Source organism: Phalacrocorax carbo, assembly GCF_963921805.1.
Source record: "Phalacrocorax carbo chromosome W unlocalized genomic scaffold, bPhaCar2.1 SUPER_W_unloc_3, whole genome shotgun sequence".
In the NCBI taxonomy this organism is placed as follows: Eukaryota; Metazoa; Chordata; class Aves; order Suliformes; family Phalacrocoracidae; genus Phalacrocorax; species Phalacrocorax carbo.
The window spans coordinates 567696-593520 of record NW_026990254.1 but is presented as its reverse complement, the minus strand read 5'-3'; the positions used below and the strand labels follow the sequence as shown (position 1 = coordinate 593520).

At 45.1% G+C, this 25825-nt stretch overlaps 1 protein-coding gene across 6 annotated transcripts in view; it reads left to right on the top strand.

The window, feature by feature from the left end:
• LOC135310861 (polycomb group RING finger protein 3-like) overlaps positions 1–25825 on the top strand; it is a 116034-nt gene that overhangs the window by 68802 nt on the left and 21407 nt on the right. For 5 of the 6 annotated variants that reach the window (XM_064439931.1, XM_064439933.1, XM_064439929.1 and 2 more), the window contains 5 exons: positions 4291–4387; positions 7452–7507; positions 9177–9287; positions 10044–10132; positions 11896–12033. In XM_064439931.1, the coding sequence (XP_064296001.1) occupies positions 4291–4387; positions 7452–7507; positions 9177–9287; positions 10044–10132; positions 11896–12033 (491 nt within the window). The remainder of the gene's footprint in view (positions 1–4290; positions 4388–7451; positions 7508–9176; positions 9288–10043; positions 10133–11895; positions 12034–25825) is intronic. The other variant, XM_064439934.1, reaches the window with a different exon arrangement.

Below are 25825 nucleotides of genomic sequence, written 5' to 3'. Positions count from 1 at the left end.
CCTTTTTAAAAATGGGCATGATGTTTCTCTTTTTCCAGTCGCTGGGGACTTCGCCTGACTGCCATGACTTTTCAAATATGATGGAGAATGGCTTGGCAATTATATCAGCCAATTCTCTCAGGACCCTGGCATCTCATAGGGTCCCACGGACTAGTGTATGTTCAGGTTCCTCAGGTGGTCTCAACCCTGAACTTCTATGACAAGAGGGACTTCTTTCCCCCAGTCCCTGCCTTTAGATTCAAGGACTTGAATCTAAAGTGGGAAAAGAGATTACCATTGAAAACTGAAGCAAAAAATTGTTGAGTACCTCAGCCTTCTCCATGTTGGTTGTCACTAGTTCCCATGTCTTATTTATCAGGGTGTGTACATTTTTTTAATCTTCCTCTTCTGGCAAATGTTCCTGTAGAAGCCCTTTTTATTTTTCTTCACATCTCTTGCCAAATTCAGACCCAACTGCACCTTATCTTTCCTGGTTCCATTTCTACACATCCAGGCAGCATCCCTCTATTCTACCCAGGATACATGTCCCTGCTTCCACTGCCTATGGATTTCCTTCTTATACTTTAGTTTGACCAGGATGTCCTTAGCCATGCCAGTCTCCTGCCTTCCTTGCCTGATTTCTTACACGTGGGCATTGAGAGCACTTGCGCTCTAAGAAAAAAGTCCTTAAAGGGCTGCCAACTCTGTTCAGCTCCTTTGTCCCTGAAGGCATTTTCCTAGGAGGTCACATTCACTAGTTTCTTAAACAACTGAAAGTTTGCTCTCCTAAGACTCTGTTCTTCACCTGGTCCATATCCCTCAAGACTGTGAATCCCACCAGGGTATGATCGCTGCAGCCCAGGCTGCCACCAATCTTAGAATCATAGAATCATTAAGGTTGGAAAAGACCTCTAGGATAATCAAGTGCAACTGTCAACCCAACACCACCATGCCTCGTAAACCATGCCCTGAATTGCCATGTCTACACGTTTTTTGAACACCTCCAGGGATGGTGACTCCACCACCTCTCTGGGCAGTCTGTTCTAATGCCTGACCACTCTTTCAGTGAAGAAATTTTTCCTAATATCCAATCTAAACCTCCCCTGATGCAGCTTGAAGCAGTTTCCTCTCATTCTATCACTAGTAACTTGGGAGAAGAGACCAACATCCACCTCGCTACAACCTCCTCTCAGGTAATTGTAGAGAGCAGTAAGGTCTCCCCTCAGCCTCCTCTTCTCCAGACTAAACAACCCCAGTTCCATCAACCTCTCCTCATAAGACCTGTTCTCCAGACCCTTCACCAGCTTCGTTGCCCTTCTCTGGACACATTCCAGCAACTCAGTGTCCCTCTTGTACTGAGGGGCCCAAAACTGGACACAGTGTTCAAGGTGTGGGCTCACCAATGACGAGTACAGGGGGACAAACACTTCCCTAGTCCTGCTGGCCACACTATTCCTGATACAAAATTGTATTCCTGATACAAAATTGTATCTTGACCTCTCTAATTAGTTGATCTCTGTTGGTGAGCAAGAGGTCCAGTAGCTCTTCTCCTCTGGTTGGGCTGGCTCTCACCCGGATTAAGAAATTATCCTTGATGGACACCAAGAGTCTCCTGGACCACTTAGAGCTTGCTGTGCTGCTTTTCCAGCAGATGTCAGGGTGATTTAAGTCCCCCAGCTGGATCAGGGCCTGCAAGTGTGATGCTTCCTGTAGTTGAAGTAAGAACACTTCAACAGGCTCCCCTTGAGTGGGCGGTCTGTAGTAAACACCAGCCACGTGTCGTGGTTTAGCGGCAGCTCAGCCCCACACAGCCGCTCGCTCACTCCCCACCGGTAGATGGGGGAGAGAATCAGAAGGGTAACCTCGTGGGTTGGGATAAGAACAGTTTAATAATTAAAATTAAAAGAAAACAACAGTAGAAATGCAATGTAAAGGAGAACAACGAGAGGCGCAAAGCCCCGGGGGAGGGGGGAAGGGAGGGGAGAGGGGGAACGAACCGCCGGAACAAACTGCCCGCACCGCAGCTGCGCGCCGCCCGCTGACCCGACGCGCGCCGCCTCCGCGCTCCCGCTGCAACTGCCCCCCCCCTCAATATATTGGTCATGGTGTCACATGGTATGGAATGAACCTGCCATTGGCCAGTCGGGGTCAGCCGTCCCCACCATGGCCCTGCCCCTCCCAGTCCCCCCCGCCACGCGGCAGAGCGCGGGAAGCTGGAAAGGTAGCTGACCCCCACAGTGAGGAGAATTAACCCCTTCTCAGCCAAAACCAGCACACCACGAGGTTTCCTTTGTTGACTTGGCCCCTATTTTTTACCCATAAGCTCTCAACCTGTTCATCGCTGTTTTTCAAAGACAGCTCTCTGCAGTCAGTCCATTCTTTTACATAGAAAGCAACACCCCTACCTCTCCTTCCTTGCATGTCCCTTCTGAACAGCTTATAGCCATCAATTGCAGCACTCCAGTCATGCAATTCGTCCCACCGTGTTTTAGCAATAGCGATTAGATCACAGCTTTCTAGCTGCACAGTGGCTTCCAGCTCCTCCTCTTTGTTACCCATGCTGCGTGCATTGGTATAGAGGAATTTCAGTTGGGCTACCTATCTTGTCACTTTTTAGAGGAACATGCCCTAATTCCTTTGAGGCATTTCACTAAATCTAGTTTAAAGCTCTCCTTGTAAGTCTGGCCAGCTTGTTGGTAAAGACCCTCTTGCCCCACTTGATCAGGTGAATCCCATCAGCTCCCAAGAGACCCAGCTTCTCAAAAGCAGATCCATGATCATAGAAGCCAAAACCTTGAGTATGGCACCAGCCAAACAGCCAGGCATTCACCTGTTCAATTTGGTTCCTCCTTCCTAAACTCCTTCCTCTGCCTGGGAAAACAGAGAACACCACTGGTGCTCCAGATCCTTTTAACATTGCTCCGAGGGACATATAGTCTCTTTTGATGGTTCTGAGTTGCCTCATTGCAGTATCATTGGAACCTACATGGAATAGTAGTAGCGGATGATAATCTGTAGGGTTCACTAGGCTCAGCAGCCTCTCAGTGATGTCACAAATGTGAGCTCCTGGTAGGCAGCAAACTTCTCTAGAGAAATTGTCTGGACGGCAAATGGGTGCTTCAGTGCCTCTCAGTAAGGAGTCTCCATTTACTAATACTTTATGTGCTTTTCTGGTGGCACTGGTTCTAATGTGGGTGGATGGTTGGATCAACTTTGCATGGTCAGCTTTTCCTGAATCCTGTCTGTTACTCACATGTGCTTCCTTCTCCAACCCCAGAGTGTCGTCTCTGTTATGCAGGGGCACTTTAGGGGAAGGGGGAAGGTTCTTCCTTCTGCCCCAAGCAGAGACAAGGGTCCAGTCTCCTTCATCTCATGAGTTTCTTGTGTCAGTCAGCTTGAGGCTGTATTCAGGCTTACCTTCCCCTTGCACAGCCTTAAGGCTGGGGTGTTGCTCAGCCTGGGACAGCGCACGATACCATGTATTGATCTCCTACTCACATTCCTGGATACTGTGCTGCCTATTGAGCGCCTCTTGTAACATAGCTACTTGTTTGAGGAGTTCTAGCTGGGCACACTTGCAGCTATGACACCCACCGCTGCCTTCAGGTATTAGGGGGACTTCCAGGCACTGCAGTTCCATGCAACCTGAGGTCTGGACAGCTATTTCAGTCCTTGGGAGGTCTGTTTGGGTGGAGACATCAGCATAGGTAAGCTGTAGTGTTTCTGTTTGGGTTTCAGCCTCAGCCTTGCAGTTGCGACGGGTGGACACTGTTTTCTTTCGGCAGGTCACAGTCTCCTTATAGTTCTCAGAAAAAAAAAAAAACAAACCCGGCACACTTACTTATAGAATAGTAATTCTTTTGAAAGATGTCATCTTTCTAATTCTAATTCCCTCGAGACCTCAAGTTTCTGGGTAGGCTTGTGCAGCCACCAGTTAGTTCGGGTGACCGTCAGGGCTGCAGCCTAAGCCTGTAGGTGAGCAGAGCAGGGAGCAGCCCAACAGCTGACAGACTGCCTGCCTTTTTCATGCAAACTCCCAACACCACTCCCAACTGATGCCACACTCTTGGCCGTTAGCGCTCTCTAGGTGCCAGTTATATGTGGCTTCCCGGGCTTTGAACTGGCCATGGAGACCACCAGCACCACCCAACTCTTGCTTGCCCCTCTTGCAAGACCTGTGGTCTGCTGGCCGGTCCCTCCACAGGCACATCCCAAGGGTGTCAGAAACCCACTCATAGCCCTGGCGACCTCACAAGTGTCTTCAAACTATGTCTTGTTTTATTTCTTTTAAATTATTAATGTTCTTATTAGTCTGTAGAAGCTGCTTGGTGAAGTATTTGGAGGAAAACAACACCTGTCCAACATGTCGGATTGTTATACACCAGAGCCATCCATTACAGTATATCGGGTAAGTATGCAGTAGGAAAGGAAAAGTACAACTAGCTACTCTCTGGGCTGTAAAAACCTCTCAAATACAGCACAATTTCTCTCTACATTTTGTAATTTGCTTATCAATATTTTAAATATATATAAAGAAGCTTGATTAGAAGATAGAAGATTTATATAGAAAAGGTAAGGTATTGAATTCTGCTGTGAATTTACAATTCTTTTGAAAGAAATCACAGAATGGTAGGGGCTGGAAGGGACCTCTGGAGATCATCTCATCCAACCCCCATGCTTGAGCAGGTACACCTAGAGCAGGGGGCACAGGACCACGTCCAGGCAGGTTTTGAATGTCTCCAGGGAAGGAGACTCCACAGCCTCTCTGGGCAGCCTGTTCCAGTGCTCTGTCACCCTCACAGGAAAGAAGTTTTTTTCTCATGTTTAGGTGGAACTTCCTGTGTTCCAACTTGTGCCCATTGCCCCATGTCCTTTCATTGGGCACAACTGAAAAGAGTCTGGCCCCACCCTCTTGACATTTATAAGCATTGATAAGATCCCCCCCTCAGTCTTCTCTTGTCCAGGTTAAACAAATCCAGGTATCTCAGCCTTTCTTCATAAGAGAGATGCTCCAGCCCCCTGATCATCTTCATAGCTCTTTTCTCTTGAATTGGACAAACACAATAGACTTTACTGTTTAATTCCTGAGTGAAGTTTAATGAGATTTAGTCACTTCCTATTTTGTATGCCTAGATGATAGATGTTGCACGTATGGAACATCTACATGAATTACACTTGTATTAAATTTTCAGAACAATGACTGGCAGTTGAACAGTGGTTTTCAGTGAATGAGAGGGTGTGTTCAAAGACTTTGCAAATACACAGCATTATTGTTGATTTAGTCTTTCAAAGAACTGTTGATTTCATAGGTGCAGATGAGAAAGGTGGTAGCAGAAATGTTAGAGTAGCGACTTCAGCATCTTGAATGGAACAGCCTCTGAAAGATTTGTGCCTACTTTTTTCCATTCCCATACAAGGCTCCCTTACTGTGTGACCTAAAATGAATGGGTTATTGTACCATAATTTCCTTCTTTTTCAGTGTATTTTCTGTTTATTTGTACATTACCTTTCTTTTTCTTCAATGGTTTCCTCTTTTTAAAAATTTCAAAGGTATCAGCCAAATGTTTATACCACCTGACTTGGCCAGATCTGCACTAGAGGTTTGTACCTTAGCAACTTTCATTGATAGAGATGTATTGAGACAGTGTGTTCACAATAGCTGCTGTATGTTGTGTAGACTCTTGTCTACCTCCATGCAAAGTTTCTTTTCGTTTGTGGCACTGCATCAAATTTGCATGTCTCGGTTCTAGTGCAGCTTTTGAAGAAGTGGCTAAAGAAAATGAATTTGATTCTTTCTCCACTTTCACTGAGAATTGTGCATGTCCTATAAAAACTTTCTGAACTGTGCAAAACTGAGTCCCCTTCGAAGTCAGAAATAGGATAGGTTCTTCTTATACCTTCCAAGAATGATGTAGAGACTGTACTAGAGTGTATTGTGAGATATGACAAAACAGTAATGATAAATCCATGCCAGTAGGCAAGAAGAAACAAATGGCACATAAGACAAGATGGTTGTCATCTGTGAAACTACAGGAATACATCTGTGTATTGGTTCAGAAGCCTGTTTTCAATGCTAAGAGAGGCTTGGGAGCATAGCCTCAAATTGAGTAGTTAGAAGCGGATTTGACAGTTGTTTGTGGACACTGAATGCACAGTATTATGTCTTTTTAAAAATTGATCCCCTTCTTCAGTCTAGGTTCTTTTCTCTACTGCTTTGAAAAATGAAGATGCCCTCCTAGAGAAGTATTTTCCTGAGCTAGTTACAAAATACTGCCTCTTAAAGATCAAAACAGATAGCCTTTGTCCATCCTGCTTTTGGAAGTCTGTGGTTTCTTTAATAGATAATTAATAGGGAAGACCTTTGTATTATTCCTTAGTTGCAAGAATCTGTGATCTAATTCATCCCCATCCATCTGGGGAATAGGTAAAACACATCTCATGTTTCATTATTAAGAATGCTGTTAAATTCTCACCTCTGCTCTCATGCTGGTGGCTAAAATAATTCATTTAGGTTGAAATGTTTTTGGAGATGTTCCTGCAACCTGTAAATGGCATTTAAAAATCCTAACCTGAGAGTCAAAGCTGGAGTTTGGTATTGAAAACTCTTGTGGGGTTAATGCCCCAGTAGAAGCTGAGGCTGACATTTTAGCTTCTATTGGTTTTTATTTATAGTTTGGAAGTCAGGGTAATGTTCTGGTCCTTTCAGGCAATGACTTGTTTCAGAGTAATCTAGGAAATGGCATCTTGTAGGTGAAAACATCAGTGTTTAGAATCTTAACCAGTCCTTCCCCATAATTTTTTTCCTTATGTGCTGGATCAGTCTGTCTTGTTTTGTTCCACCCTTTTTAGCTAGATGGGATTCTGAACTACATGATGTTTCTCTTGAGTAAGATGTTGGATTATAAGAGCAAATGCAAGTTTTCTTTCCTTTGTTCTCTTATTTTTTTTCCCCTATAGGCTTTTTTTCCTCACTTTTTTTTAAAATCCCAGTATGGATAACTGAACAACCTAGCAACATGAAAGATTAATTAAAAGGGATAAGAAACAGTCTAGTTTCTAGAAACAGAAAAGTGTCTAGTGTCTAGAAATAGAAAATAAAAATGCTTTTGTTATAATTGTCAAGGAATTTTGAGAGTTATGTTACTGATACACATGCAGGTATATGGCATCTCTCACAGGATGTCATCCTTTGCATTGTAAAGACCATCCTTCCTAGCATCCTTGCTAGCATTTCTGTTAAACTTTTTTCAGTTTAACTTTTGTCAGTTCTTGTCTTAGCCTGAACCTTATCTGCATTCCTTTCTTGTTACTGTTATCTCATGTTTGATATTTCGGTTATCCAAGATAAATATTTTTATTTCTTAGAAGACTTTAGAGGTTTGTAGAGTTGATTTAATACTGAATCTCTTTAAGAGGAATGGTTTGAATCAAGATCGCTAATTTAAACCTTCAATTTTTTCCCCCCCCGCTAGTCATGATAGAACAATGCAAGATATTGTTTACAAACTTGTGCCAGGCCTCCAAGAAGGTAAGTTTTCTGGTATGACCTATTTTTACTGAATTTACAAATTGTACTGTTGTATTTACACATAGGACTGAATGTACACGTGTACTGATTTACACATAGTTCCTTCACATTAACGAAAAGAGGAAGTGAGGAAAATGTTCAGGGGGGATGAAAAATGCCATCTTCACTTGTTCAGGTTCTAACACTACTTTTCTGCTACACTTCAGAGCTTTATTTAATTTTAGAATTGTACTAACAATATTAATTGTCGTGGTTCAGCCTCAGCTGGCAACTGAACACCACGCAGCCGCTCGCTCACCCACCCCCCCACCCCTGTGGGATGGGGAAGAGAATCGGACGAGCAAAAGAACTTGTGGGTTGAGATAAGCACAGTTTAATAACTACAATAGAATGATGATGATAAATGATTATGATAATAATGACAGTAATGTTAATATAATAAAAGGGAAAAGGAAGGAAAGGGAAAACAGGGAACAAAAACGCAGAAACACGAACGATACAACCGCTCACCACCCGCCGACCAACGCTGCCCGTCCCCGAGCCGCGATTGCTCCCTCCCTCCCCCGGCCAGCCCCTCCCAGGTAGCATACTGGGCATGACATTACATGATATGGAATATCCCTTTGGTCAGTTTGAATCCACTCTCAGCTGTGCCCCCTCCCCTCCCGGCTTCTTGTGCACCCAGCAGAGCATGGGAGGCTAGACATGTCCTTGACTAGTATAAGCGCTGCCCAGCAACAGCCTAAACATCTGTGTGTTATCTCAACAGGTTTTTTTTCCATGCTAATTTCAAAGCACAGCACTATACCAGCTAGAGTGAAGAAAATTTACTCTATCCCAGCTGAAACCATGACAAAAAAACTTCAGAAATTAAAATGCTGGTGTTATTTTGGGGAAAAGTAACATTATGTAAACCTAAATAGCACTACAACTTTTTAATGTTGGCATTTTATAATTTGCATACATTCTTCTTTAATAAACTATACATATTCATGTCTTTTTTGACAGCTTTGCAGAGTTCTCAGAAGTGGAATACTGACGTAGCATAACTTAGTTTCAGTGAATTTTTCTTCTCCTAAGATGTACTTAAATCCTTTGCTAACAAGTACCTTTGCATTTGTGTTCTTACAATCTACTTTGATAATGAATCTGTTGAACTAAAGGAATGCTTTATAATAATTGTTCAGTATTATTTTTCAGTGGTGTGTTGCTACTTTTATTTAAGTAGAATATTTCAATCCAATTAAGCTGTCAAGTGAGGACATTATTGGACATTCATAAGCAAGTTTAGGTAAAGAGATTATTGTAACATTTTTTTCTATGATATTGAAAATCAGAAATACAGATAAAAATTCAAAACCAATGTTTTGATAGAAATATTGAAGGGGGAAAACCACAAAGTATGGTATAGTATTTAAATTTTATTTTATATGTAATAACAGAATGGTGTACTAATAGCTCTGCAAATGACTTGGTAGTATTCTGCCTCTCAAGAATAAGATCTGGGGTAACTCTATTATGGCAGCAAGAGTAGAGAGGTAGCAAAAAGTGTTAATACCACTTCCTGCCTGACAAGCTTTTTTTACAAAACAGAGGAGGGTTTTGGAATATCTTGATAAATATTGTGCTAGAACATTATTACATAACTAATATTCACAATTTTAAACAGCGGAAATGAAAAAGCAGAGGGAATTCTATCACAAATTGGGTATGGAAGTACCAGGGGACATCAAAGGGGAGACATGCTCTGCAAAGCAACATCTAGATTCACACCGCAATGGTAAATGGTCTTTTGTTTATTCTGTCTTGGGGTGGGGGCACAGACTGCCATTAAGCTGCTGAAAGGATCTGTCAGAGGTAGGTGTCTAGCTAATATTTATTAGCACTCATAATTGTATAATATTGTACAAGGCTTGCTTGTGCTTATGTATTGGACTATATACAAGAATTCACCAGTTTGAATTCAGCATCTAAGCGCAGTATTGTTTTGCATCACAGTTCATAGAATGTGTTCTTTTAGCTGGCTGTAATGTGTTCCTGGTGATGATCTTCAGTGGGAACTCTGTGATGCGAAAAGGTTACTTTTTATCCCAGTCCTGAATTGCATTAACTTCAGAAACTGCTGCTATTAAGTGTAAATTTTGTGGTAGAAATGGTGTGGTGGTTATATTTTAAATGTACGCGTGTGTGTATTTATCCAAGGGCAAAAGGATTCTCAAATTTCTGACTGCCAGGAGAGCATATCAGTTTTACAGAATAGTGAATGAGCCCTGACAAATTTTTAGCAAGGTGTCTTAAACTGATTTTTTGGGAAGCTTTGGATTAGTGTCCACATCTCTGCTGTCAAGAATAAAGCTGCTTTCCAACTTTTTTTCCTGGCTAGAAGAGAAGCTGATTATGCTCTGACAAGCCTAATTAAAAAAACAAACCCAAGCAAAAAAACCACAGTTGCTTATAGTCTTGACTTTGTTTCAGGATTAACTGTCATCTGATAAGTCTAATTTAATTATTGTAATGCTCTGCTTTCTTCCGAAAGGTGAAACTAAACCAGATGAAAATTCAAACAAAGAAACTTCTGAAGAAAAACAGGAAGAAGATAATGACTATCATCGAAGTGATGAACAGGTGTGCTTACTTCTTATATAGGGCATTTCTTAGTTTTATTTTGTATTTCCGCTTTAAATGATCATTTTTCTTTGTAAACTTTTTTCCCTCTGACAGAGACAAGATACAGTGTTCTCCCATGCTTTTGTGTAAACTTGAGCTTCATCTTTTTTATTTAGGTAGCTGTGGAGAAATTTAGTTTTGAGAATGTCATTAGGGTTTGATAGTTGTAACTATTTCTGAGTTTCCTGAGTATTGGCTAAACTCTGTGTTGGCTTTCATCTCAACTAGATTTCAAGTCATTTGGGCCCTTTATCTGAGTCTACTCACATGCCACTCCGGTGCATCAGGACTGAATATGTTTCAATAAATAGAACGTAAAGTCTTTTTTTACTTACTATTTAGTGTCAAATTTTAAACATAAAACCTGTTTGAGTATGAAACTTGCTATTGGAATACACAAGTCACTGCCTTCATGTTTTCCTGCTAACTGTGTCCAAAGTAAATTAAATTTGGATTAATTTTCCATTTAATGATAGTACAATGGCAGTATTCAGATAGATTGTGCTTTGTACCTAACCATTTAAGTGCACAGAATAAAACTTATCCTAAAGAGCTTAGACTAAATAAAGAAAATAGATAATTGAGAAGAGGGAATTGAAGCACAGAGATCAAAAGGCCATTTTTTCCCATATAATCTTTTGAACTTTAAAAATTTTGTTTCATCATCTGCATCAGTAAATTTTAAAGTTCAAAATAGTATTTTAAAACATGCCTTAAATATTAAACTATGTTACTGGATTCAGAGGTTGGATTAGAAACAGTCATTAAAAAGTGATAATGGTTTTGTCAGGGAGTAGCAAAGGCAGGCTGCTGCTCCATAGGGGCAGGCAAGCTGAGAGTGACAGCAAGGCAGGCAGGGCACTGTCCTCACCAACAAAGGTTGCAGTCCCACAGTATCTGAATAAGGAGGGCATAGCAACTCTGGTGACAGTGACCAGATTCAACCATAGTCCAGTGATCACCAGGTAAACCTTTAGTGATGAGGCAGGTCCAAGGTTAAACCAGAAAGTGAAATCAGCAAGTTGAAGTCAGGTCCAGAGACGATAGTAACCAAGGTCATACACAGTCCAGTGATCACCAAGCCAAGTCCCTAGTGATGAGGCAGGTCCAAGGTCAAGCCAGGAAGTCTAATCTGTGGGTCAGGGTCTAGGCCAGGCACGAGCATGGCTGCAACTTATTTCATGCAGGGAGACCAACCAAGGGAGGGAGATTCAGCTTAAATGATGCTCCTAAGTGGAGCAGAGTGAGTTCACACTGAAAATTCTTCAAGCTTTTTCTCAAACAGTTCTTTCTTCACAACAGTTTCATGATCATACAGCTGCTTATCAAAATTGGCCCTGAGCTCAGGCAACCAAACCCTGGGGTGGGAATGAGCTCAGGGTCCTGATAGGTTTTCATATTAGATATCTCGCTTTGGCGTTGACTTAGGCTTCTTTGGAACTAGTTGTAACCTTTGCAGTTAGAATAAATCTCTGGAACAAGACAGCCCTAAAGTTCTGCCTTGAACTTTTGTTCAGATCATTTTTGAGTTGAACAGTAAGCTGACAAAATACTAGACAACCTTTTTTTTAATGACACTGCATGCATTTAGCTTTAAAGAATACTGGTATTCTACATTTTCACTTTTTTGTTGGACTAATAAATGCTGCATGTGAACTACATAATGGGAAATGCAGAAAATTCTGTCAACTAGCCCTGACTGTGTTTGCTTTTTCCTGAAGGTAAGCATCTGCTTGGAATGCAATAGCAGCAAATTACGTGGATTGAAACGAAAATGGATCCGCTGCTCAGCACAAGCAACAGTCTTGCATCTAAAGAAGTTTATTGCTAAAAAACTTAACCTTTCTTCTTTTAATGAGGTAATGTTTTAATGTTTAAAAATTATTTTGCAAATGAAAGTCTTATGGATTATTTTCAAAACAACGTCTTTGCTTCCAACCTAATTAAAAAAAAAAAGAAGCATACACTATTTCCTAATATAAAGGAATAAAAATTGGCTATTTAAGTTGAGGAGCTGAATGCAGACAAATAGGTTTTTCTCCAAATTTACCTCCCCCCCCCCCTTTTAATTTAAGGATGATGGTCATATTCCCTTTTTATCTCCCCCTCCAATACAATGGAGATGTAGCTCTGACTGGTTCTTGGCTTTATACAGAGCTGGCAGTGCAGCTCAGTGTGTTGTTCCATGATCAGTTTTAAAACATACCAAAAGGCATGGTTATGTGTTTTCCACCTGTGTAAAAACTGACTCCTGCGAGATGCTTTGTTTGGTGGCCTTAAATGAAGGGATACACTGCACTAGCAGAGATTTTTCACTCAATGCAGAGAATGGATCATAACACTTGGACACTACTGAAAGACTGATTTAGTGGAAAGCAGCACATAGGCTTTCTTCTGCTTCTCTACTCTGAGTGAAACTCAGCCTTGTGTAGTATCAGCTGGTGCCACCATCCCTGCAGGGAGTACATAATTGGACTGTTTGTGGGAAGAAATCATGGTGGAGGAAAAAGGAAGAAAGAGGCTTTTCTATCCTCTGCAAGTTCTATCATTTCAGATTCTAGAGCACATAATGGCAGGCATGCGAAAACACAGCCTCTGTTCCCTCTTTGTTGGTATTAGTCACAGTCCCCCTCCATCCAGTCTGACTCTCAAACTGCCATCGCTCAGTCATGAAAAATTCCAAGGATAGCGATGCCATGACCTCTTTGGGCAACTTCTTCTGGTGCTTAATTATCCTTGTAGAGAACTTTTTTTTTCTCCTTATATCCAGTCAGAATTGGAAAGAATTTGAAGGGTAAAAGTAGGAAAATTTTGGGTTGAGATAAAGACAGTTTAATGGGTAAATCAAAGCTGTGTGTGCAAGCAGAGCAAAACAAGGAATTCATTTGCTACTTCCCATCAGCAGGCAGCTGTTTAGCCATTTCTTTGCCTCCCTACCCAAATTCAGCTCCAGCTGTACCTTCGCATTCCTCATCCAATCCCTATGTATCTGAGCAGCATCCCTACATTCTTCCCAGGATATGTGTCCCTCGTTCCACTGCCTATGCATTTCCTTCTTACACTTCATCTGACAGTAGCCTACCATCATTCTCCAGGATTTTTATCAGCCTTTTTAACAGGCCATAATGGAGAATTTTATTGTTAGGCCCACGTTGTGGTTTAGCTGGCAACTCAGCCCCACACAGCCACTCGCTCACTCCCCCACCGGTGGGACGGGGGAGAGAATCGTAAGGGTAAAGCTCACAGGTTGAGATAAGAACAGTTTAATATTTAAAATAAAACAAAAACAACAAAAATGCAATGGAAAGGAAAACAATGAGAGGCGCAAAACCCGGGGTGGGGGGAAAGGGGAATGAACCACCAAAACAAACCGCACGTGATGCAGCCGCTCACCACCGGCTGACCCGACACCGCCAGTCCCCGAGCCCCAACAACCCCTGCGCGCCAACTGCAACCGTTAATATACTGGTCATGGCGTCACATGGTATGGAATGAACATCCCATTGGCCAGTCGGGGTCAGCTGTCTTGGCTGTGGCCCCGCCCCTCCCGGCCTCTTGCCCATGTGGGAGAGCATGGGAAGCTGGAAAGGTCCCTGACTATTACAGGCACTACAGTGAACAGAATTAACCCTTTCGCAGCCAAAACCAGCACAGCCCCTGAGGGCACTAATAGGTCTTAATGGCCCTGCCCAGCCTTACTTGGGGCCTCCACACCCTCTGCCCAGGAGCCCCAGTTCAGCTCAGACCTGGGCCTTCAGTCCCTGCTTGAGCTATGTCATAGTAGTACTAGACTCCAGCTCAGTCACAGTTGTGCTTGGCCATAGACCCCACTGATCTGGACCCTGACCTGCAGACTGATTTTCTAGTCTGACCATGGCCTTACCTCGTCACTGTGGACCTACTTGGCGATCTCTGTCTGACCCTGGTTACTCTCATCAGACCTGATCCTGACACTAATCTGCAGATTATCTTCCTGGCTTTATCTTGGACTTGCCTCATCACCATGAACTTGCCTGATGATCTGGACTCTTAGTTGAACCTGTTTACCATCCCTGGGTCTACCCTGCTCACCTTGCTCAGGTACTGTTAGGGCTCTGGCCAGCAAGGCCCCTGCCCTGTTGGCCTTGTTATCGCATTTGGCTCCTCATCCCTTAGGGTGGAGATGGCCCTCACTGCTCCCTGACATATGTGGGTTTATAATTTCCCACAAAACACCTTGTTCTAGATACTCCTTAATGATTTCTCCCAGAGCTGCCCTAGCTTTTTAAGATATGGATATTGTATAATGGGATGAACTGAGGGTCCCGCTGTTTCAACTTGGTCATTTCTTTTTTCCACACTGTAGGATTTTTTCTGCCATACTCCTGGGACCTGTTGCTGCCAGAATTCTTTATTTATTTCACTTAAAGTTTGTACTTGTTCTCTTGAATCTTTATACCAGCCTTTCCCTGCTTCCTATATTCCTTTATATTTCTACAAAATATCACTATAAAAATTAAGATTCCATGTTCCATTATCCAGTCAATTCCTAAAATAAGAGGTTCTTTGCTATTATTTACAACCTCATACTTGATATCAGCAGCTCACTGCCCTATTATTAGATTCATAATATAATATTTAGGGCCTTTTCCTTCCTTCCTGTTGAAAGAGGCTGCCTTCATATTTTCTTGTTGAATAGATTATTTAAGAAAAGTTTTAGACAAACTGATTCATGCTCCTGTGTCTAGGAAAACACCATTTTTTTTTTCTCTACTTCATACAAAATACTGGGGGTCGTGTCCATCCCCCCCAGGATCCCAATGTATTTGGCACACAAGCATCCATTTGTATGGGTAGTCCTGGGCCCAAAGCAGACTTCCCTATTGTTGGTTTTCATCAATGAGGGTAGGGCAGTGGAGCTTGAGTACTGAGGTATACTGCTTCTACTGCTCTTCTTTTCAGCCTTTGTATCACTCTTTTTAGCTTATCCCATGTTTTCTTCCTAATCCATTTTGCCATATATTCTCCTGAATCCTTTAACACTTTCCACAGCCTTACACAGATTTGGTCCATTTCTTCTGATTTACTAACCTTATTGTCACTGTTTCCTGCACCTATTTCTCTTATCCTTATTCCTCTGCAACCTCCTCTCTATTGTCCATCTTCACCATTACTTTAAGTCCCTGGTTTCTCTTGATCTAGCTAAGAAATTTTTCCCTTTTCTCCTGAACTAGTCCCTAATACTTCATAACACACTGTGTTATCTCTACCCATTGATTCCAGGTAGATTCCCCTGCGTTTTACTGCATGGGCAGTTGTGAATAGCAGGGGTGCATTTGGGCAACTAATTCTCATAAAAATTTTGGGTTGAGATAAAGACAGTTTAATGGGTAAAGCAAAGCTGTGTATGCAAGCAGAGCAAAACAAGGAATTCATTTGCTACTTCCCATCAGCAGGCAGCTGTTTAGCCATTTCCAGGAAAGCAGGGCTCCCTCATGCATAATGGTCCAAACATTCCCTCCTTCCTCCTTATTTCCCACAGCTTTTATTGAATCCCCTCCCAATTTCTTGTGTACCTCCAGCCTACCTGCCAATGGGGCAGTGTGAGAGACAGGCAGCCTCGATGATGAACAGCTAGTACTGTTCAGCAATAACTAAAGCACGGGCGTGTTATCAACACTGTTTTGGTCACAAATCCAAAACATAGCACCTTAAGAGCTGCTATGAAGAAAACTAACTCCATCCACTAGATAAGTGATTGTACTGTGTGAATAATTAACATAATTCACTTGTGCACATGTGCTTGTAATTGTTGGACTGGAGCAACAGTAGGGAAGCCAACCCCATCTGTCTACTAAGAAGTAGAGGGTCATACTGACATGCTAGTAGCTTTCAGGTAGGTGTTCATAAAGTCCTTCAGTAGTCCCTTGTCTATTCAGGGGCATATATAATCCTATAGTTTTCATCTACATATAGCAGCCGCCACTTTCTTGGATGTGGTCTGAGTTGTGCAACCCATTATTAGTGCCAGTGTTTGCTCATGGCCTTGGCCTTAAGCAGACCCTTGGTGTTCTGCGTTTATCAGGTCTTGTGGGTTCAACAGGACTGCTAGTTTCAGGAGCTTATTGGTTCTTGGGAGACTTTTACACACTATCTTCATGAAGTTCATGAAGAGCCTCATGAAGTTCAACAAGGGGAAGGGCAAAGTCCTGCACCTGGGGAAGAACAACCCCATGCACCAATATATGCTTGGGGCCACCCAGCTGGAAAGCAGCTTGGCAGAAATGTATATATAGCATTGCTATCAGCTGGAAAGACATGATCCCTCCCCTCTACTCAGCAGTACTCCAGGTGGGGTCTCATGAGAGCAGAGGGGGAGGATGACCGCCCTTGACCTGCTGTCCACGTTTCTTTTGATGCAGCCCAGGATATGATTAGCTTTCTGGGCTGCAAGCACACGTTGTTGGCTCCCGTCCAATTTTTCATCCACCAGTATATCCCTGAGTCCTCCTCCACAGGGCTGCTCTCAATCCATTCATCCCCCAGTATGTACTGGTATTGGGGATTGCCCCAGCCCAGGCATGGGACCCTGCACTTGGCCTTGTTGAACTTCATGAGGTTCACAGGGGCCCACTGCTCAAGCCTGTCAAGGTTCCTCTGGATGGCAGTCCTTCCCTCTAGCATATCAACTGCACCACTCAGCTTGGCGTCTGCAAACTTGCTGAGGGTGCGCTCAATCCTACTGTCTATGTTGTTGATGAAGATATTAAATAGCATTGGTCCCAGTATGGGTCCTTGAGGGACACCACTTATCACTGCTTTCCACTTGGACATTGTTCCATTGAGTTTGTTCAGTTTACTGGCTGTGCTTCTGTTGATACACCCCAATATCCTGTTAGGCTTCATCACTGCCAGAGCACACTGCTGACTCATGTTCAACTTGCTTTCAACCAGGACCCCCGGGTCCTTTTCAGTAGACCTGCTACCCAGCTTGTAATATCTTGTGACTTTGCCGTTGATCTTGAATTTAATGAGATTCTTGTCACCTCATCCTTCTAGCCTGTCGAGGTCCCTCTGAATGGCAGCCCCATCCTCGAGTGTGTCAGCTGCACTCCCTCAGTTTGGAGTCATCCACAAGCTTGATGGATAGTGGATTCTGTCTCCTCCTCCAGGTCACTGATAAAGACATTCAACAGCACAGGTCCCAGGATAGACCCATGCAATGCTCCACATGTCACTGGCCTCTGTGTAGGGTACAACCCATTAACCGCTCCCCTCTGAGCCTCACAATCCACCTGGGCCTTCACTCATCAGGTAGTCCACCCATCCAGATCATAATGTTCCAATTTGGATACAAGGATGCTGTCGTGGTTTAGCCAGCAGCTCAGCCCCACACAGTCGCTCGCTCACTCCCCCACCGGTAGATGGGGAAGAGAATCAGAAGGGTAACGCTCGTGGGTTGGGATAAGAACAGTTTAATAATTAAAATTAAAAGAAACAACAACAGAAATGCAATGTAAAGGAGAACAACGAGAGGCGCAAAGCCCCGGGGGAGGGGGGAAGGGAGGGGAGAGGGGGAACAAAGCGCCGGAACAAACCGCACGTGACGCAGCCGCTCACCGACCGCCGACCCGACGCCGCGCCGCTCCCGAGCCGCGAACTGCCCCCCCTCAATATACTGGTCATGGTGTCACATGGTATGGAATGAACCTGCCATTGGCCAGTCGGGGTCAGCCGCCCCCACCATGGCCCTGCCCCTCCCAGCCCCCCCCACCCGCCACGTGGCAGAGCGTGGGAAGCTGGAAAGGTAGCTGACCCCCACAGTGAGGAGAATTAACCCCTTCTCAGCCAAAACCAGCACATTCTCCACCCCTTATTCCATACCATTTACACCATGCCCAGGTCCCATACCATCCGATACAACCTTACCAACCACCACCCCTCCCCTTCCCATCCTTTAACATAATACACAGACATCATTCCCTTAGTTCATGGACCTTCCCTGTAAAATGTCCATTAAAATGTCCAGTGAGTTCACCCAGTCCATGACTCTGGGCTCCATCTGTCGTATCAGTCTTTCAGGGCGGGAGAGATGGTGTGTGTCGTTGGGTTGCTGCATACCGAGTCAGTCATCGTTCCATCACTGCTGCACGGCTTGTTTCATAGTTTATCTTCCATGGGTTGGGAGGCTCGTACTCTGATATCATTGATACAACACAGAGGTGACACACAATATTATATAGCAGTTCACATTGTGCCATTCAGTTCATTGACTGTTTTCGCCCCAAATCAAATCCCCTTGAGGCACACATCGGATTTCTCCATCCTCCCGCATCACCCACCAAATGCACCCAGGTCCTCGAGCAAAAGCAATCCCACAAAAGGGTTTGCCTTTGCCGGAGGCAGGAAGAACCCAGACTGTTTTGCCCAGCATACTTTTTGTGTGCACTACAGGGACTCTATCCCCTTCCACAGTATGTAGGATTTCTGACTGGGCAGGGCCAGCTCGGTTGGCAGATCCTCTCGTGTTGACTAACCACGTGGCTTTTGCTAAATGTGTATCCCAGTGCTTGAATGTTCCACCCTCCATTGCTCTCAGTGTAGACTTTAACAGTCCATTGTACCGTTCAATTTTCCCAGAGGCTGGTGCGTGATAGGGGATGTGATACACCCACTCAATGCTGTGCTCTTTGGCCCAGGTGTCTATGAAATTATTTCGGAAATGAGTCCCATTGTCTGACTCAATTCTCTCTGGGGTGCCATGTCGCCACAGTACTTGTTTTTCAAGACCCAGGATAGTGTTGCCGGCAGTGGCGTGGGGGATGGGATATGTTTCCAGCCAGCCGGTCGTTGTTTCTACCATTGTAAGCACATGGCGCTTGCCTTGACGGGTTTGTGGGAGTGTGATATAGTCAATTTGCCAGGCCTCCCCATATTTATATTTCAGCCATCGTCCCCCATACCACAGAGGCTTTACCCGCTTTGCTTGCTTGATTGCAGCGCATGTGTCACATTCGTGGATAGCCTGTGCAATAGCATCGATGGTCAAGTCCACCCCTCGATCACGAGCCCACCTGTATGTTGCATCTCTCCCTTGATGGCCTGAGGTGTCATGGGCCCACCGAGCTAGAAATAGTTCACCCTTATGTTGCCAGTCCAGATCCACCTCAGCCACTTCAATCCTGGCAGCCTGATCTACCTGCTGGTTGTTCCGATGTTCTTCAGTGGCCCGACTCTTGGGGACGTGAGCATCCACATGACGTACCTTTACAACCAGGTTCTCTACCCGGGCAGCAATATCTTGCCACAATGTGACAGCCCAGATGGGTTTGCCTCTGCGCTGCCAGTTGCTTTGCTTCCACTGCTGCAGCCAGCCCCACAGGGCGTTTGCCACCATCCAGGAGTCAGTATAGAGATAGAGCACTGGCCACTTTTCCCGTTCAGCAATGTCTAAGGCCAGCTGGATGGCCTTTACCTCTGCAGACTGGCTCGATTCACCTTCTCCTCCAGCAGTTTCTGTGACTTGCCGTATAAAACTCCAAACAGCAGCCTTCCATCTCCGGTGCTTTCCCACAAGGCGAGAGGACCCATCAGTAAACAGGGCATATTGCTTTTCATCGTCTGGCAGTTTGTTATAGAGTGGGGCTTCTTCAGCACGTGTCACCTCCTCCTCTGGTGATAATCCAAAATCTTTGCCTTCTGGCCAGTCCATAATCACTTCCAAGATTCCTGGGCGACTGGGGTTTCCTACTCGAGCCCGCTGGGTGATCAGTGCAACCCATTTACTCCACGTAGCATCAGTTGCATGGTGTGTAGAGGGGACGTTTCCTTTGAACATCCAGCCCAGCACTGGCAGTCAGGGTGCCAGGAGCAACTGTGCCTCAGTACCAACCACTTCTGAAGCAGCTCGAACCCCTTCATATGCTGCCAATATCTCTTTTTCAGTTGGAGTATAGTGGGCTTCGGACCCTCTGTATCACCGACTCCAAAACCCTAGGGGTCGACCTCGGGTCTCCCCCTGTGCTTTCTGCCAGAGGCTCCAGGTAGGGCCATTCTCCCCGGCTGCAGTGTAGAGCACATTTTTTACATCTTGTCCTGCCTGGACTGGCCCAAGGGCTACTGCATGAACTATTTCTCGTTTAGTCTGTTCAAAGGCTTGTTGTTGCTCAGGGCGCCATTTGAAATCATTCATTTTCTGGGTCACTTGATAGAGAGGGCTTACAATCATACTGTAATTTGGAATATGCATTCTCCAAAAACCCACAATGCCCAAGAAAGCTTGTGTTTCCTTTTTGCTAGTTGGTGGAGACATGGCTGCTATTTTGTTGATCACATCCATTGGAATCTGACGACGACCATCTTGCCATTTGATTCCTAATAACTGGATTCTCGTGCGGGTCCCTTCACCTTACTTAGTTTTATGGCAAAACCAGCTTTCAGAAGGATTTGGACTATTTTCTCTTCTTTCTCAAAAACTTCTTCCGCTGTGTTGCCCCACACAATGATGTCATCAATGTACTGAAGGTGTTCTGGAGCTTCTCCTTGTTCCAGTACAGTCTGAATCAGTCCATGGCAAATGGTAGGACTGTGTTTCCACCCCTGGGGCAGTCGATTCCAGGTGTACTGGACGCCCCTCCATGTGAAAGCAAACTGTGGCCTGCATTCTGCTGCCAGAGGGATTGAGAAGAATGCATTAGCAATATCAGTTGTGGCATACCCCTTGTCTGCCTTTGACTCCAGTTCGTATTGAAGTTCTAGCGTGTCTGGCACAGCAGCACTCAATGGTGGAGTGACTTCGATCAGGCCACGATAGTCTACTGTTAGTCTCCACTCTCCATTAGACTTCCGCACTGGCCATATGGGACTGTTAAAGGGTGAGTGGGTCTTACTGATGATTCCTTGGCTCCTCAGTTGGTGAATGGGCTCATGGATGGGGATCAGAGAGTCTCTGTTGGTGCGATATTGCTGCCGGTGCACTGTTGTGGTGGCGATTGGCACCTGTTGTTCTTTGACCTTCAGCAACCCCACAACAGAAGGGTCCTTCGAGAGGCCAGGCAAGGTAGACAGCTGTTTAGTTTCCTCCGCCTCCAAGGCAGCGACACCAAAAGCCCACTTGTAGCCTTTTGGGTCCTTGAAATACCCTCTCCTGAGGTAGTCTATGCCAAGGATGCACGGAGCCTCTGGGCCAGTCACAATGGGATGCTTCTGCCACTCATTCCCGGTTAGGCTCACTTTGGCCTCCAATACAGTTAGCTCTTGGGATCCCCCTGTCACTCCAGCAATGCTAATGGGTTCTGCCCCTATATAGTTTGATGGCATTAAGGTGCACTGTGCGCCGGCGTCCACTAAAGCTTTATACTCCTGTGGGTCGGACGTGCCAGGCCATCGGATCCACACAGTCCAGTAAGCCCGGTTATCCCTTTCCTCCACCTGGCTGGAGGCAGGGCCCCTCTAGTCCTGATCATGGCAGTCACAACTCACTTCCTGTAAATGTGAATCAGGAGTCCCTCTATTACACTTAGAAATAAAATCAGCGCTTCTACTCCTCTGTCTGGGGACTTGCTCACTGGAAACTGGAGCAGCAGCTTTCCTGGAAGAGCCTCCCTGAGTGACTCTTCTTCCTTGCAGTTCATGCACTCGTGCCTGTAGGGTCGAGGTAGGCTTGCCATCCCACCTCATCATGTCCTCTCCATGGTCACGCAGGTAGAACCATAGGGTGGCCCGTGGTGTGTATCCCCTTCTTTGAGTCAAAGGATGCTTATTCCGAACAGCTGAGACACTACTCTGTCGAGGTGGGGAGTAGGACATATCGTCTTTGAGTTGCTGGACCTCTTGGGATAGTTTCTCCACAGCAGAGACGAGCAAGGAAGAGATATTTGTTTCGTAATCCCGGAGTCTATCAATCACCTCCACCACCGTTGGTGTCTCGTCATCTTTCCAGGACATTACTGCCAACGAGTTTGCATGCGAAGATGGTGCGCTCCGTACAAACTTCCGCCGCATGGGTCGTGTGCACTCGGCTTCATCTGGATCTTTGGATGACCGTTGATCGTCCTGGTCACCATAAATCACCTCAAGCACAGCTAATTCCCTTAGATACTGGATGCCTTTCTCCATAGTTGTCCATTTTCCTGGGCGATATGTAACATCTTCTTTAAAGGGATACCTTTCCTTCACTCCAGACAGGAGTCGCCTCCAGAGGCTGAGGGCTTGTGTTCTTTTTCCAGTTGCTTTGTCAATGCCCCCTTCCCCAGAAAGGGATCCCAGTTGTTTGGCTTCTTTTCCCTCTAGTTCCAGGCTACTGGCCCCATTATCCCAGCATGAGAGCAGCCAGGAGACAATGTGTTCACCTGAACGACGGCTATAATCTTTTTCCATATCTCGCAACTCGCTTAAGGACAGGGATCAGGTGGTCTCTATTTCATTTATGACTTCTTCCTCCTCTCCTCGTGATGGCCCTGCTTCTTCATCATCTCGTTCTAAAAGAGTTGATGTCCGCTTCCAATATTTCGTCTTGTGTATGGGGGCAACTGATACTGGTACGGGTTTATTTTCTGAGCCATCTCCAGTACCTGTCGTGGGGGTTTGAGTGGCTGCAGTGCCTGTCGTCAGGGCTGGAGTGTCTACAGTGCCAGTCACTTTGCATTTCAATCCAGAGACCTTCTCTTCCCCTTGGGGGCACTGAATACTGTTGAGCAGGGCTCGGTATGCATGGGCCAGGCCCCAGCACGTTGCAGTGATCTGTGTCTCTCTGGAGTTCCCAGCGTAACAACATACTTTCTCCAAATAGTCTACTAGGTTTTTAGGATTCTGCACTTGTTCGGGTGTGAAACTCCAAAACACTGGGGGTGCCCACTCCCCTAGGTATTTGCCCATGCTATCCCAAATGCCCTGCCACTCGTAACTATCAAGCCTCGGGGCAGATTTCTCGGTGATATTCTGAAGCTGCTTAGTCAAAACCAAAACAGCATGCCCAAAAACTAACAATAAGTGCACCTTAACCACCCAAGGATGTTCAAGATACAACAATGTTGTTGTAATAGAGGCACAGACATCATAGAACAAAGTTGCAAAGATACCATTCTGTATTTCCTCCATATAAAATCTCTCCGAGGAGAAGGTATAATTGCTAATTGCCTCAACAAGGTGGTATCCAAAGTACAGTAACGGTTTCAGCAAAAACCCCAAATACCAGATAAAGCTGAAAAACAGTGTTTGTATAACAAATCTTGTAGGCAAAACGTTACTAATCACAGCAGAACACAGCAGACTAAACAAACCAACACCAATCTTTAACACCAACTGCAAAAAGGACAACATGGTTCTGTGACCAGCAGCTGTTATTATCTCCAACCCTTGAGCCCCACGTTGGGCGCCAAAAAGACTGTCGTGGTTTAGCCGGCAGCTCAGCCCCACAGAGTCACTCGCTCACTCCCCCACCGGTAGATGGGGGAGAGAATCAGAAGGGTAACACTCGTGGGTTGGGATAAGAACAGTTTAATAATTAAAATTAAAAGAAACAACAACAGAAATGCAATGTAAAGGAGAACAACGAGAGGCGCAAAGCCCCGGGGGAGGGGGGAAGGGAGGGGAGAGGGGGAACGAAGCGCCGGAACAAACCGCACGCGACGCAGCCGCTCACCGACTGCTGACCCGACGCCGCGCCGCTCCCGAGCCGCGAACTGCCCCCCCTCAATATACTGGTCAAGGTGTCACATGGTACGGAATGTACCTGCCATTGGCCAGTCGGGGTCAGCCGCCCCCACCATGGCCCTGCCCCTCCCAGCCCCCCCCCCCCCCCGCCACGTGGCAGAGCGCGGGAAGCTGGAAAGGTAGCCGACCCCCACAGTGAGGAGAATTAGCCCCTTCTCAGCCAAAACCAGCACAGATGCTGTGCAAGATGGTGCTGAAAGCATTGCTTAAGTCAAGGTTGACAACATCCACCGTTCTCTTCTCATCCATCATGATCTAGTCATTTCATTAAAGAAGGCAATCAAGTTGGTCAAGCGTGATTTTTTTTTTCCCCTTGGTGACTGAGAATAGCCAGCATGGATTTACCTTTGCCTTTATGTGCCCAGAAATGGCCTCCAAGAGGACTCACTTCATGACTTTCCCTGGGATCACCAAAGTGAGGCTGACTGGCCTCTAGTTCCCTAGATAGTCCTTCTTGCCCTTTTTGAAGATGGGTACAACATTTCTCCAGTCATTGGCTACCTTCCCTGATCTCTGTGATCTTTCAGTGGTGATAGTGTGGCCTTGCAATGACATCAGGAACTTCTCGTGGCACCCTTGGATGCATCCCATCTAGTCTCATGGACTAGTATGGGCTGAGATTTCTCAATAGATCCCTAACTCGATCCTCCTCTGCTACTGGCTGTTTGTCTTCGCCCTGAGCCCTGTCTCTAGGCACAAAAAGGCCTGGGAGACCTTGTTGGTGAAAACCAAGGCAAAGGCGGCACCGAGTACCTCAACTTTATCTGCAGTCACTTAATTGTCCACCCCATGCAGCAGTGGGCTCATATTTTCCTTGCTTATTCTTTTATTGATAATGTAGCAGTAGAAGTTCTTCTTGTTGCCCTTGATGTCCCTTGCCAGTTTCAGCTCCAGCTGAGCTTTGGCTTTCCCCAAACCATCCCTGTATACCCAGGCAATGTTTCTATATTCTTCTGTAGCCTGTCCTCACTTCCACCTCCTGTATATGTCCTTTTTCTCATGAGCACCCTGTTTAGCCAAGATGGTCCCCTGCTACATCTACTAATTTTTCTGAGTATTGGCATGGACTGTTCTTGTGCTTGGAGGACGTTGTCCTTAAAGACTTGTCATCTCTTGAGCTCCTTTGCCCTTCAGAGCTGCCTCTCATGGGATCCCACTTACCAGCTTCCTGAAAAAGCAAATTTCTGCTCTACTGAAGCCTGGGATCTGTACTCTGCTACTTGATCCCCTCTCTCCCTTCAGGATCTTGAACTTCACTATTCCATGGTTGCTACAACCAAGGCTGCCATTGATTATCATGTCCCCAGAAAGTTCTTCCTTTTTGGTGAGTAGTAGATCCAGCTGTATGTCACCTATGGTTGGCCCATCTAGCATCTGCGTTAAAATTCATAACACCTTTCAGAAACCTGGATTGCTTTCTTACTAATTACACCTTTTGCTTTTGTGTTTAAACTCACTATTCCACTGCAGCAATCTCTGGTTTTACAACCTATTTGGCTCTTATTGAAATGTAAGAATGTGCATTCAACAGTACTTGTGTTTCAGGAGTCCTCCCTCCCCCTTTAAGGGCACATGGCATTTTTGTGGAAACAGTGTATTGGTATGTCCAGTGAAAAAATGTGTTTTAAGGAGGAAGGCCCTAAGGATATGAACACTTGGCCGAATGCTATAGGCAAATCCTGGTTTGAGTTATTGTCTTTCAGCTAAGCCATGTTATTGGACTGCATGCACATTCTTTGCTTTCTCAGGTTGTGGTAAAGTACCGTTAGCATATGTCACTTTCATGGTGACTTACCCTTTCAGTACATGTCACCTTGCAGTCTAATAGGCTAAGATCATGTGCATGATCATCTGTTGCAATTCAGCTGATGGCCGGTCACATGACCTCACATTTGCTTATGAGTCCATACCCTTGCTGTTTCCAATATCAAGGTCTTTCAAAGCTGACATGGAAAAGTA